The sequence below is a fragment of the Leishmania panamensis genome, assembly GCF_000755165.1.
Source record: "Leishmania panamensis strain MHOM/PA/94/PSC-1 chromosome 35 sequence".
Classification (NCBI taxonomy): domain Eukaryota; phylum Euglenozoa; class Kinetoplastea; order Trypanosomatida; family Trypanosomatidae; genus Leishmania; species Leishmania panamensis.
In genome coordinates this window covers 730,130-744,372 of record NC_025882.1, presented here as the reverse complement: position 1 = coordinate 744,372, position 14,243 = coordinate 730,130, and the positions used below count along the sequence as shown (strand labels likewise).

At 53.7% G+C, this 14,243-nt stretch overlaps 4 protein-coding genes across 4 annotated transcripts, besides 2 other annotated features; all 4 read left to right on the top strand.

The window, feature by feature from the left end:
• Positions 1 to 322: 322 nt before the first annotated feature.
• NT2 (nucleoside transporter, putative) lies at positions 323 to 1,819 on the top strand (the record flags this gene model as incomplete). Its single annotated transcript, XM_010704836.1, has 1 exon — positions 323 to 1,819. One exon carries the CDS (start codon positions 323 to 325, stop codon positions 1,817 to 1,819), a length of 1,497 nt encoding a protein of 498 aa, XP_010703138.1.
• A 76-nt stretch (positions 1,820 to 1,895) lies between these two features.
• Positions 1,896 to 2,415: a repeat region.
• A 1,136-nt stretch (positions 2,416 to 3,551) lies between these two features.
• Positions 3,552 to 4,098: a repeat region.
• Positions 4,099 to 7,056: 2,958 nt separating this feature from the next.
• Positions 7,057 to 7,962, top strand: LPMP_352000 (hypothetical protein; the record flags this gene model as incomplete). Its single annotated transcript, XM_010704835.1, has 1 exon — positions 7,057 to 7,962. One exon carries the CDS (start codon positions 7,057 to 7,059, stop codon positions 7,960 to 7,962), a length of 906 nt encoding a protein of 301 aa, XP_010703137.1.
• A 2,369-nt stretch (positions 7,963 to 10,331) lies between these two features.
• LPMP_351990 (60S ribosomal protein L37a) lies at positions 10,332 to 10,610 on the top strand (the record flags this gene model as incomplete). The annotated part of the gene is made up of 1 exon (XM_010704834.1): positions 10,332 to 10,610. The coding sequence occupies one exon, from the start codon at positions 10,332 to 10,334 to the stop codon at positions 10,608 to 10,610; it is 279 nt and encodes a 92-aa protein (XP_010703136.1).
• Positions 10,611 to 12,212: 1,602 nt separating this feature from the next.
• Positions 12,213 to 13,697, top strand: LPMP_351980 (hypothetical protein; the record flags this gene model as incomplete). Its single annotated transcript, XM_010704833.1, has 1 exon — positions 12,213 to 13,697. The coding sequence occupies one exon, from the start codon at positions 12,213 to 12,215 to the stop codon at positions 13,695 to 13,697; it is 1,485 nt and encodes a 494-aa protein (XP_010703135.1).
• Between the last annotated feature and the right edge of the window lie 546 nt (positions 13,698 to 14,243).

The following is a 14,243-nucleotide window of genomic DNA, read 5'->3' as shown; positions in this document are numbered from 1 at the left end:
GTCATCCTCATCTGCGATCCCCGTGCTCATGTGTTGGTACACGAGCAAAGCGAAAAGTTCTAACTCCACTCGGTCAAAATCAGCTATACAAAAGCGGTAAGCACAGTAAATGCGAGGTTCTACTAAGTACTGACAAGCTACTCCACAGTTCCACATAAAATAGTTATCGAAAGGGCACCTGTAGAACGGAAAGAAGTGCAGGAAGTGAAAATAACTATTAGAACAAAAGTTTTGCTGTTTCCCCCCACAGATCCACCAGCGTACTCAAGAAGCCTACTGGATAGCTCGGACCGATTAACTGGACGAAACCAAAGTCGGAGATATGACGGCTCAATCTGCTGCGCTTTCGGCGAGCCACGGCGCACTTCCGTGGTACCACTTTGGCTTCCACACGTTTGCCGAGTTCAACACATACGTCACATTCGTGCTGCTCGGTATGTCTATCATGATGGTGACGAGCGCTGTCACGTCTGCACCTGACTTTGTCAGCAAGTACTACATCTATGCAACCGGCCAACCAGGCGCGGTTGCGGAAACACCGCTGTTCTGGAAGAATGCTAACACCTTCTACAATGCCGGCACGTTCGCTATGCAGATCATCACTGAGGTTGCTGCCCTGACTCCGTTTGTGCGTTCTATTCCGCTTGGCATTCGTCTTTTCCTGGGCCTCGGCATTCCCTTTGCGGAGCTACTGGTCATCATCATCGTGCCGGCCGCGACCATCCCGACGCAAAACGGTGCGATTGCGGTGATCATGATGGTTGCGATATTGGGTGGCTTCTCCAAGGCGTTATGCAACTCGTGCACGAACGCTCTTGTCGGCCCCTTCCCGACCAAGTTCATGAACGGCGCGCAGTGGGGTCTGACCGTGGTTGCACTCTTCATGTCAGTCATCCAGATCATCCTTAAGGTGTCAATGGGGTCGACGTTCCATGACGTGCTCACTATCTCCCGCATCTACTTTGGCATTGGTATTGCTATTCAGGTGGTGGCTGTTGTGGAGCTCTTCTTGCTGCGCTACAACCCATTTGCACACAAGTACATCGCCGAGTTCCGCTCTGCTGCGCTGCACCGCCGTGGTGAGGTGGTGGAGTCGTCCGATAGCAAAGAACCTGCGACGGGCGACGTTGCAGAGGTATCTTACAAGGCGGAGAACAAAGAGGGTGCCCTCGATGAGGGAGAGGAGCTGGATGAGGTGCGCGCGGTGCACAACGACTCGGCTGACAAGAGCGGCGGTGTGCTTGCGGCGACTGGCGATGCGGATCATATGACAGATCTGGATCAGACGAAGAACATCACGTCGACGGAGCAGATGCTTCGCACCTCCGTCTTTTCTGTGTTCAAGCGAGTCTACCCGATGCTCCTGTGCGCCTTCGCAATCTTTTTCACGAGCCTGTTTCTCTTCCCTGGTGTGTTCTTTCTGGTGCCGGCAAACAGTGACTGGTATATGACCATCATTGTTGCGCTATTCAACGCGGGTGACTTTATTTCGCGCATTCTCCTGATGGTCCGTGCGCTGCGCCCACCACCAAAGGTCATCATTGGCGGTACTGTTGGCCGCCTCATCGTGGTTCCGTTTCTCGTCCTGTGCGTGCGCGGTATCATTCCCGGCGTCGCTCTGCCATACATCCTCATCTTGCTGCTGGGGTTGACCAACGGCTACTTTGGTACTATGTCGTGCATCTATTGCCCGCGCACGCCAACCCTACACTACGCCGGCGAGCGCTCTGTGGCCGCCATACTTTCGGGTGTCTTTCTGATGCTGGGTCTGTGCTTCGGTTCCAACCTGTCCCTCGCCATTACCCTGACGCACAAGTAATACGTTCCCGCAGTGGAAATGCTGCCCTCTCTCTTCTCTGTATGCTGCATCGTATTTCAGCAGGCTGTATGAGCACAGGGACGCCACCACTAATGGCACCAGGGTGCAGTGTCCACTCTGTGGGGAGGCCTAGCAGCCCCTGTCTCTGCCAGTGCCAAGTCGCTTCTGGTGATGAGAGGGTCAGGCAGCAATGACGTAGCAAAGTCCGTGCGATTTCGTCGCTGCTGATGTCGGCGGGCCTGTCCTAGACTGCGTGGCGTCGAACCGACCTGCAGCACTGCACACGTGTGTATCATGCACATGCTAGGCTAGGTGCCAGCGTGACTCGAACGTATCTCACCCGGCCCTCGCTGCCCACTGGTGTGGGGCGCCTGCACTACTGCGCGCGATGCACCAGGTGGCGACCGGCCCAATGGGAGCGGCTGCGAGGCGATGCGGGGAGCGGGTGGACAGAACTCGAGGCAGGGGCCGTGCTCCGATGACCGAGTCGGCGCGGTGCTGTACCTCGCGTGTCTACGGCCGCTTCGCGCCGCGCGACGGACCTGTGAGTAGCCGGAGGCAGAGTGGAGTTGAGTCCATGTTGTATGGCAGAGAGTAAGCATGCGGAAAAAAGGGCTTAATCGAGCCTTCCTTTCTTTTGTTTCGTTCTTTTCTTCCTCACCTCCCCGTCCCTCTCTCTTATTTAGTTTTTTTTTTCATTCCTTTTCGTGCTGCTAACGTTGATCGGTTGATATATGTAGTCGTGAGAATTCTCATGTACTTTTTTTTTCTCCCTCGTCACTCCTTTCGTTTTGCTGTTACGTGTATCCTCTATGAGGTGTGTCGCAGACTTTGCACAGGTGTGTTGGTGCTTTTTTTTTTTTTCACTACGTGTTCGCCAGTGCTCGTCCATGCTTCTGCATCTCTTTCATCTTGTTAGCTTGACCTCGACTTGTGGAACGATAAAGGAGGAGCAGTGGGTGAACAGAGAAGTAGCCATCCCCAGCTGTTAGGGTCTCCCAAGGTCTCACTGGGATCGCGCTGCGTGTGCCTACGCGCGGGGAAGAGGATAGCGCCGAGCTGAAGGGTGTTGCGAAATGACCTTGTGCACACAAAGAAGCTTAGGTACCCGTAGAGACATCGGTGTACACAGACAAAAGTGAACGGACTAAAGAGGACACCCCCCTCCCCCAATGCAGTGCTCCACTTCTTTTTCTCCTTTTTTTCTTTAGTTGACTTAAGAACAAGACAATAAAAGAACAATAACTGCAATCTAGCAACCGAGGCGATGCGGGGATGAAGGTATCGTGAGAGACGAAGGGATGCTGAGAAGGATCATTGGTTGAGACATGGTCGAAAACCTACGAAGTACCCACCTTCCTCGCGTTATATTTACCTATATACTCTCTCCCCCCTCTTTTCCTCCTCTCGCACACAGATGTGTGTGTTCTCATGCTTTCGCTTCGCTTCACTTTGATTCAGTTCCTTCCGTCTCTCTTTTTTCTATCTCAGTTCACCTAAGGCATTTTTTCATTCTCACTGCGATCGTTCTAGACCGGCGATGAGAGTACCCCCTAACAAGAACGGGCATGACTACTCGAGTCGTTGACGCAGCGAGGGCGAGAGGCACATGCATCGCCTCGCCGTCTCCGTTTGTACAGGTGGGCCACATAATACGAGTCGCGTGTTAGGGCAGTCGGTTTCCTTGTCCTATCTCATGCATATTCTCCGCTCAGATGCCTCGTTTTCCGCTCTCTGATAACGGGGGATGCTTCAGTGTGGCATTAGGGTGCAGTGTCCACTCTGTGGGGAGGCCTAGCAGCCCCTGTCTCTGCCAGTGCCAAGTCGCTTCTGGTGATGAGAGGGTCAGGCAGCAATGACGTAGCAAAGTCCGTGCGATTTCGTCGCTGCTGATGTCGGCGGGCCTGTCCTAGACTGCGTGGCGTCGAACCGACCTGCAGCACTGCACACGTGTGTATCATGCACATGCTAGGCTAGGTGCCAGCGTGACTCGAACGTATCTCACCCGGCCCTCGCTGCCCACTGGTGTGGGGCGCCTGCACTACTGCGCGCGATGCACCAGGTGGCGACCGGCCCAATGGGAGCGGCTGCGAGGCGATGTGGGGAGCGGGTGGACAGAACTCGAGGCAGGGGCCGTGCTCCGATGACCGAGTCGGCGCGGTGCTGTACCTCGCGTGTCTACGGCCGCTTCACGCCGCGCGACGGACCTGTGAGTAGCCGGAGGCAGAGTGGAGTTGAGCCCATGTTGTATGGCAGAGAGTGGTTACGGTGAAAAGAAAGGCCTTTTCGTCACTTTGCCATTCACCCCATTCTCACATTCTGTCTTTTTCCTCTTTTCCCCCTTCCCTTCTTGTGCATTCCCTGCATGCCGTGGTGCCGGCTGCACAGCGGGGGGGGGCCCCTTGTGTGAGTTGCTCTGTTGAGGGGACCGCCAACTATATTGGTTGCGCTTTTTTGTTGAGTGAAGGCGATGGTGACGCAGACTTAGGTGCGCAACTCGGTACTCTTGAAGCTTTGTTCGCTGCTCCTCAGCTCAACGGTGCGTGCCTCGTCGTTTCGGCCTCGCTCTGTGTCGAGCGTGCGGACCTTCTGTTTCCTTGCTACGGCTCTTGTGCTGCTGCGTGTGTGGGAATAAAGTGTTCTCTCTCCTGCTTAACAAGTACTTGCTTCCATACACTGTCCTCGCACGGTCTCTCTTTCTCTTATATCCTCCCGCTCAAGCTACTCTCTGCCCTGCTTGCACAGGGAGCGGGACGGTCCTGGCGCTACACCGCACCGTCTCGCGCAACGCGGTGGCGCAGGCCGTGCCCCTGCTTCTTTTTGTCACAGTGGCTCTGCAACCTACTGCGATGGAACTGTACCACACTAATGATGCGACGAGGAACTTCACGCTGAGGAGAACTGGGTCGTCGAGAGCGCAGGCGGTTGCGCTTGTGGCGGCCCACCTTGCAACACACATGGTGTCTGGGTCGGCGCTGTTGGTGGATGCTGAGCCCCTGCAGCTGTGCAATTCATCAGCGGTCACACTGTTGCACTCGTTTGCGCAGTTCTCCGAGGTGTTCCACACTGTGAACGGGCTGACGATGAGCAATTTTGTGACGTGCGTGGTGGCTGTTACTGCGCATGTCGTCGTGGCTGCGCGGGTGAACCCCACGACGGCGAGCCTGCTGTATCGCCTGACGTGTTGGCTGCTTGCGTCCCTACGGTGCTGCAGAGCCTGAAGGTTGGTGTTTTTTTTTCTGTGCGCGTGGTGCCGCATGTTGCACCGTGCGCGCACTGGGCAAGGGCCAGGCAAAGAGCCATTCCTTCAGCGACGCCGCCACGTGCGAGGTGTGTGACAGGGAGATGCCTAGGCGCTTTGTTGGTACTGAGAAGGTGTTTGGTCCACGGAACCCGTGCGAGCGAATACCTCCGGCATGTCATTCCAGTGCCATGCCGGAGGCGTTTGTACTCTATTTTAGGCGGAGTTTGCTACTGTGAAGTGAGCCTCTTCTGGACGAAAAAGAAAAGGGAGCAGACGATAGGAAGGAGCATAAATTGCTCGGTGGAGGTGAACCAAGGAAAGTGTACGACATATAGGCACGCCGAGCTGCTGCTGTTTTTCCCTTTCTCCATGTGTCACGACCAGAATCGTGCTTGGTAGCGGTGGCATCTTCAACCAATATGCCCGATAAATTGGTCGAGTCGCCAAGCTGAAAGAGTGTGGAGCAATTAGGAGGTCTAAAGGGCAACACAGCTGCCTAGTTTTTCTCGTCTTCCGTTCCCCCGTTACCTCTAATTTGAGGTCAATGCAGCGATGGTGTTGTTTATGTGGTTTTGCTCCCCTTCAACGCCGTCTCTTTTCTGCCTCCACGTCATTCTTCTCTTTCGAATCTCACTCTACCTAACCACTACCTGTTTAAACACCTCCGCGTAGCTCTACTCAAAGCTCTCTCTCTCTCTCTCTCTCTCTCACACACACACACATACATACGAAAGAAAAACAAAACACGCTTACCGTCTACCCTTCATCTCTGTCATCAGTGCCCGTTTCTTTTTTGTTTATATCTCTATATATCTCTATATCTCTCTATATCTATAGATATATAGATCTATCTATATATATTTACACCCCTGGGGAAAGGGACGCGTCCAAAAAAAGGAGGGAAGGTACCGATTTTTTTTTTTTTTTGCTGCAGCCCTTCCCTCTCCCGCCCCAGGCACCCGCGTTTGCGCTCTCCGTCAGTCTTCCTTTTAAGGAGGGATCCTTAAAGGCACCGCCACAACGGCCACCGCACTGTCATATCCCCTCCCGTACTTCATCCCCTCTTGCCTTCTTTCCGCTTGTTGCCTTTTTAGCCTTCAACATTGCGATCGCTATCAGTACTGTTCAGTTCCGTTCTACCACTCTCTTTTTTTTCGTCGCTCTTCTTCTCTCTTGCAGCCCCAACACAGCTCACGAAAAGAATACGCCATTTCAGACTGCCCAGCTTTTTTTATCTGCGCTTTCCCTACAGCAGGCCCATACTCTTCAGTCCTCACATCCAGACCCAGACACACGCACACACTGACGCACCACTTTCTTCCTTTAGAGAGCTGCAGTTTTCATCTTTCCCCTCTCTGCTTGCGGTAGTTCTGTTTCCCTCCCTCCACTCGTACGACTTACTATTATATTGCGTTGTCTTGTTTCTGCTCTACCTTGATCATTTCCTTGTCGTTGCTCACTTCTCTCGTGTGTTCATCGTGTTACAACTCCGAGGGAGCCTCAATATCACAGAGATACACACACTTTGACTTTCCCCTTCCACACATAGCGCCTCCTTAAAAGGCGCTGTGTGTGTTGTGTCCCGTGTTTACTTTCACCACTACACATCTTTTTTCTTTTTTTTTTTGCAGTCCTCATCCTCTGGTGCGTTATTTCTGGGTGTAGTTGGGTTGTCTTTTCCCCCATTTCTTCTTTCCCTTTGTCTCCTACCATTAGTGCAGGGAGGGTCGCACTCTTTCCCCCCTTTCTTGGAGTGACGTGGATTGGACGAAGAGGTCAAGGCTTAGCGTTACGCGTCGACACCTGTGCTCGACACTGCCTTCCCCTTTTTCTTTATGCTTTTGGCTTGGGATTTTATGATCTTTCACCTCAACTACCTTCAGCAGGAATTGAGTTAAAGTGCCACCTTCTCTCCCCCGACTGGTCGCGAGACGTTTCTCCCACATAAGCACTCTCTGAGTGCACCAACTTCTGCTTGTGTCGATTGAAACCGATGGCGTCTACTAGCGTTCCTGCGATGGACTTTTCGTGTGCCATCTGCCTCGACATCGCCACAGAGCCTGTCGTCACCCGCTGCGGCCACCTCTTCTGCTGGGAATGCCTCGACCACTGGCTGCACAGCGCGGCTGGCGCGCCAGAATGTCCAGTTTGCAAAGGCCGCGTCGATGAGCGGATGAGTGGCGACATCATTCCCTTGTACGGTAAGGGCCGACAGCCAGCAGCAAAGGCGGGCAGTGACCAGGGCACCACCTCCGCACCAGCGACGACGGCGACATCCTCGACATCCGCCAATAAGAGTGCTACGTCCGTTGCTGACCCGGCACAGAGGGCATTTTTTAGCCGCCCTAGTGCTTACAGTTTTGCCCCCGCTCGAAACGCACGCAATGCGGCGCAGGGGTCCTCACAACACCATCAAGAGCCAGAGCAACAGCAGCACCACCCGCGCCCAAGTGCTGATCGTGCGCCGCCTCACCCCCGCCCGCAGCAGCGTCACCAGTTTCAGAATGTCCATATAAATCGCGGTAGCATGCCGCTGACCATGGGCAGTGGCATCTTCTTTTTCAGTGGTGGTACAGGGGTGCTCTTCTCTATTCTCATTGTGGCGATATGGACCCTGTACCACTACGCGCCGTGGCGCGAGTGGGCACAGATGTCGGCACGCTGGTTCAATCGCCTGCGTGGCCACCCGGAGCCGGCGAACACGAGTCAGGCAGAGCATGAGGCGGCAGCGGACAGGCCGAACCAGGCACGGACGCAACCAGCCGCCACGCACTCAGCTTCCGCAGTTCCTTTGGCGGAGGACCCTAACGACAATGCTTCACCGCCACCGATCGTGCGCCATTTGATCATCAGCCTCTTTCTCGTCTTCATTTCGATTCAGCTTGTGGCGTACATGTAGACTTTAATGTATGCTTTCATATATATATATGTGTGTGTGTGCGTCTGCGTTTCTCCTCCACACCTAATTTCTTCCGCCTCGTTACGACCCTTTTGGCACCACAACGAGAGATAACACGCGAAAAAAAAGTCCTCTACGTGCGCTACTGAAGAAATAAAAAATGGAGATGAATACGCGATGTTTTCCCTCGTGGCAACACTAAACAAAAGGGGATGAAGGACAGGGAAGGGGAGGAGGACAGATACTGCATGAATAATCACCACCGTGCTGGATAATCGCAAATGTCGCTTGTCCAAAAATGCGAGTGGAAAAGAAGCAACGCATGAGTCTCTCTTTTTTGTTGTTCAATTTGATGGGTCCATAGTGTGTATCTTTGCTGAGTGAGCGAGTAGCTGATCAGACGCCGCTGCATTCCTCTCTCATTCGTTCGCCTTTCCAAAATGCTCCGTGGCGTATGAGCACCATACCTACACGGACATGAAGGGCGAGCGTACGTTCTCATTCCCGCTCCTCTTTGTGTGCTCGCTTCGCAGATCGTCTCTGCGTCTTGACACAGATACCCTCCTCTATTTTTTCTCTTTCCACGTCTACTTCAACTGAACCCGCCTACCCTTTTGTTCTCTTCTCATCCGCCACCGCATGCTGTTCCTCAGCTAGTCTGGTCATGACTCGGGGAGGCTCGGCACGACCTGTTTGCTCGTGCTTCAGGTGTACCGAAGAGAAAAACAGAGGGAGGGACGAACAGTTTGAAGGATGTGGGAGACTCAAAAAAAAGGAAAGATATGAAGAGGTGGAGGATAGGAGGTTGGCGTCACTGTCGTATTGACTCTTCCGTGGCTTTCTTGTGCTGTTTTTCTGCGGCTGCTGCTATCGCTGCGCGCCCTGAGAAAGCGAATGGGGCCAATTCAGCCTTTTCCCCTTTTTATTCACGTGGCTCTCAGACCCACGTGTGTTTTTTCTCCCTCTCTTTCCTACGTTTTTTTCCTTTCAAGCTGGTCGCCGACTCTGCTACGTGAGGCAGACACCCCACAATGGCCATGAGGGGCACCGGCGCATCTCTCACTTTTTGGGCTTTGCATGTGTTGGGTAGCAGACGAGTAGGGACGCGTGGTTGATGTGTGACAGTTCCCCTTGTGCGTTTTCGTTTGTCATGCTTTAGTGCTCTCACTTTTGTTGAGCAGACGCCTCCCTCTTTTTCACTCTAGGTGCTGCTTCTGCTATTGTTTGTTTTTTAGTCTCAGCAGTGAACATTTCGTGTGTGTGTGTGTGTGCTTGAATGCACACCACTTTGTGCATGGGCCTGTGTGGTGACTCGCCCATCTCTACGATTATCAGGTCTTTGCCTCCTTCTTTCACTGCTGCGATGCTCCGTTTTATGCTTTCCTGGTCCGTACGAAAAAAAAGGACAATTTCACACACCCAAAAGCGATTACGTCGTTAGTGTCACCTCTTTGCGCAGAGAATCTTGTTGGCCTCTCTTAAGTGAGGTGGTGGCGGGAGGTGTAGCTGCTGAGACTGCGCAGGAATTGTGCTTCGGCCTCTGTGAGGACGCCGCCGCCTCGCCCTGTACCTGCCGTGGGCGAGTCGTCTGGTGAAGGAGCTGAGCGCTGAGACGAAATTGACGTGGTATGGGTGCAGTATAAGGCTCTCCAGCCTCCTTATTCAACCGTGCACACATGCAAACATCATTACGCAGTCAGTTAAAGGAAATGAAGACGCTTAGATAGGGAAGGGATGCTCACTTACAGACACACACACACACACACACACCCACGTACACACAGGCAGAGGCGTGTGGATGCGTGTTGGAAGTACTGAAGAGAGGATGAAATACTTCTCTAAAAGATGTCGGACTAGCGTCTCTCTCAAACTGTTTCTCCTCATTCTGGTGTTCGCCTAGCCCTATGTGAGACGAACTCTCTCTCTGCTTGTGCGCATCGGACGAGCACCCCTCGTGCGATGGCAGGCAAAGCAGAAAAAAAAACAGACATCAAGAGAAGTTGATTCTCTTCTTATTTCCCCTGTATCTCTCCTTTTATCAGTGTATTCACACCCGTCGCGTCGTTGCGCCAGTCTATCCTCACGCCATGCTCACAGCATGGCGTGTACCTCTCTTTACATGCCCTCTCCCATTCTGTCTACTTTTACACCCTTAACTTCCTCTTTCTGCCTGGCTTCTTTTCCCCCCTTTCTCGGAGTCTTCTACCACACATTATTGTGGACGTGGTGTATTGACATGTATGTGTTGGGGTGGGTGTCATGCTCATTACTGCCTGGTCAAACTGCCAACCTTGGGGTGAACTGGTAACAACTCGTAATACCTTCATGCGCTTCCCACTGGCCACATAGTCCTTTCTCGTTCAAGCAACATGGCGAAGCGTACGGTGAAGATGGGCGTGATGGGTCGCTACGGCACCCGTTACGGTGCAAACCCGCGTAAACGTGCGAAGAAGCTTGAGGTGTCTCAGCACGCTAAGCACTTCTGTTCCTTCTGCGGTAAGTTTGCGTTCCGTCGCAAGGCGGTCGGTATCTGGCGCTGCGACGGCTGCAGTAAGACCGTCGCTGGTGGCGCTTACACCCTGAGCACGCCGAACAACAGCACTGTCCGCTCCACAGTCCGCCGTCTGCGTGAGCTGGCCAAGATCTAAGGCGGTTGTGAGGCGAGAAACGTGCCGCCACAGAGGACGCGAGGCGGGGGGAATCATCCTGTGCGATGGTGGTGTTACCGCTGATGGTGGTTGCACGAAAACTGAGGAAGAAGGAATCCGTGTTGGGTCTGTCTGTGCGTGTGTGCTTCACGTATCACGCGTTCTTTTCCTTTACCCTTCTTTTAGCGCCTCTCTTCCCACGCTTGCGCGCGCCACCGTTCTCTGTTTTGCCACCAGTTGTTTAGAGGACGTCCCCTTTGCGTTTGCTCCCCGCTTGTCTCCGTGTGTACTACGAGCAACGACACAAATTTTGTGCTTTTTCCTTTTTCTTTTCTTTCTTTCCCTTTCGTTTTGTTCTCTCTCAGGCAAAGCAGAAGGGGGGAGGGAGAAAGAGAAACCACAGTAACACCAAACTAAAAGAACATGCAGGGCCCATGCGTTGATCTCTGAGACCCATTCTTGAGCGATGCAAAGAGATGCCCTAGTGGAACGCGCGGGTAAGCGCAGCTGTGAGCTTTGGTAGCTGTACCTTTAGGATCCCCTCATTTCTTGCCATCGTTGGGTGTTTGTGGAGTTCACATCGCTTTGTACGTGTCTGCCATGCTTTCCCGCCGCCGCTTTTGCCTCACGTACCTGCGTGTCTATCTCTTTTGTCAATCGAAGCGCACAAACGAAAAGAGCCGCCGAACATGGGACCCACGTAGAGTGCTAGGGCGCGCGCGTGCGGTGTCCGATGGAGAGTGCATCCAACTGAATCAGCAGTTATGTAGGACACCCCTACTTGTTCTTCCGCTTCACTTTTCCTTTTCTCTCTCCCCTCTCTCCTGATATCTTTTCTACGGCACTGTGTGCGTCGGACTGTCAAGCAGTTGTCGGTGCTTTGATTTCTTTTATTTATTCAGCTGCTCGTCACGAGTGTGCCGGTGTGTGCGCTTGTGTATATCTCGTGTTGCCTTCTTTCTTTTCATCGGATTTCCCCACGTACTTCGTGTTTCCTCACTCTGCCCCACCTTGGTCTACGCCCGACCCCTTGCTCTCAAAGGCGAAGCTCGATTTTCCGCCTTGCCTTGAGCGCACTTAAGGGAACCGTACACCAACCAGACATCGCATTCGATCGAGGGCGTGCCAGCCAGTGTCCTTGCCGGCATCGGTGCACATTACACTTCTCCCGGTCACTTACTACCGTACTTCACCTCTCCTGATTGCAGGAGGCAGACCAACTCACAAGCACTTAACGAAAAGACGTGACGAGCTGCTGCCCCTTTAGGCTACGGGGGCTGCCGTGATAAAATTGCTCGTGTTTCTTTGTTTTCTTCTTGCATTTTTTCGCTACACCTCTTACCCTCCTCCACTCCATTTCTCTGTTTCGCCATCCCCTGAGCGCTTTCTTACCTTGGCTTCCTTTCCTTCATTTTCTTAGCATCGCCTTGTCTCCTCATTCTCCACCCCCTCCCCCTCCCCTGCCATCTGTCACCCCGCCGTCGGATTTGTTTTTCCGCGCTACTCAGAGTTTTCAAATTCGGAGAACGCACTGAAAAGCATTACACTCACAGCACCATTTTAGAGTAGAAAGAGAGAGAGAGCAACGGCGACTAGAGGACAATGCAGCGCAACAATGCCGACCAGAGCGCCTTCAGCGCCATCTCCCAGCTGCGCAATGACATACGCAAGTCCTACCAGATAGCGGACACAGAGCAGACAGATACAACCTCCCCCAACAGCAGAACCATCGACCGCCTGAAAGAGACGAGCGATCTGTTTGTGCTTGGCAGGGAGAAGCTAGGTTCGCCTGAAGGCCGCTTAATCGAAGTGGAAAACGCTGTCACCCGCGCAAAGGACACAGAGATCGAGGTGGCCGCTTTGCGGGCGGAGAAGATGCGCCTACAGGCGATAGCAGACAGTCACCGCAGCAAAGCCGGCGCTACCGGAAGTGTTGCTGAGGTTGAAGCATTTGTCGCCTACGCCAAGGAGCTGTCGGAGCTGCATGACCAACTTGCACTCTCTCGCATTGTCTTCAAGGCAGTTCTCGCGAAGAGCCTCGAGGACATCCGCGACGAGCGGCTAGGTCAGCAGGACAGGCGGTTCATCGATCCCCAGTCATGGGAGGTGAAGAAGGGCGTGCTGAAGCGCGCGCTGCAGTCACTCCGCAGCAAGACAGACCAGTTGTGTCTCTCGGCAGAGACGTACCTGGATGCAGATGAGGCGCTGTTCTTGGATGTCATGGGCCTGGCGACCGAGGCCGCCGATCATGTCCGTCGCGGTGATGCTATGCGCGAGGCGCGGGACGCAAAGCTGAAGGTGTTCTACGCCGAGTGCGCCAAGCTAACGGGGTGGTGCCGCCAGCAACTGACGAACCTGGAGGCGATGCAGGAGCCTGATCACATACAAGAATACTGTGCCACACTGGCGGATAACTACCCGACCATGTCGAATAACTTTGCCGTGCTGCTCGATAGCGTGCACGAGTACGTTCGGGCAAACTTGGTTCCCGTGCACAAGGCACTGCTAGAGGCGGAGGAGGTGTGGCTCTACCTGCAGGTGTCGACCCTGGAGCGGCTATCGAAGACTCTCTTCGAGATCCATCCCAAGTCACCTCTCGATGTGGAGGTGAAGAAGTACATGAGCTACCCGGAGCATGCCGCGAAGTTCCTGGAGGACTTCGAGCGCTGCGTGGCCGCGCAGAGTAGCCAACACGGCGAGGTTGGCGAGCTGGACACCATTCAGAGAGAGTGCCAGGAGGTGCGTTACGAGCTCTGCGGTGAATTTGCCGAGTTGCCCCGCGAGGTGCAGGCTTTTTCGCAACGGGCTCAGGCACTGCGGCTGGGCTACCAGTGCTTCCGCGAAGCAGTGCTGCACCGTCTGACCTACGTGAGCCCGGTTGCGAACACCGTGTTAGAGTCGAAACGGCGCCAAGATGAGTTCGACGACTGTGTGCGTGAGCTCAAGTCGTGGGCGGCAGAGGCTTCTCATGGCGAGTCGTGGAGGGATATATATAGCAAAATTGTAGAGATCAAGCAAATGATCAAGAGCGAGCAGAGCTCCCTGGAGAAGAAGAGGGGGCGCGCGATGACGTCGACCCGAAACTAGTTCAAACCTTGAGAGGCAAAAAGTTGATTGCAGAGAGACGCTTACATGCGTGATCATGTGTGTATGCGTGTGCGTGCGTGCAGACTTTCTCGGAAGGAGGGACAAGGAGGACCACGAGACAGGAGGTGAATCGTGCTGCCGCTGACTGTGTTGTGTGTGGGTCGGATATGATTCGTCTTGTGTTTTCTTTCGCGTTGTTGTTGTCTGGGTTTCCTCTCGCCCGTGTGGCTTTCGCGTTGTCTGCCTCTGTGTGCATGCGCTGTTCTCTCTGATCTGTACTTTCGGGTAGTCTTTTCAATCCTTTTTTCTGTTCTTGTCTATGTTCTCCTCCGTTACCTTCCCAACTCTTCAGTGATACACTGACACATCAGTCATGGCGGCGTCGAGCTGTTTCTTTGGCGCTGCTGGTCTCTCGTTTTGGCTCATGGGGTTGCCGATGAAGTGAGCCCCGAGGCGTGTGGTGGACGGAGGAGGGAAATACTTTGGAGTTGTGTGGCTCCTTTTTTATTTTCTGACTTCTCCCGGCTCGTCGAAGCTCCCTCATGG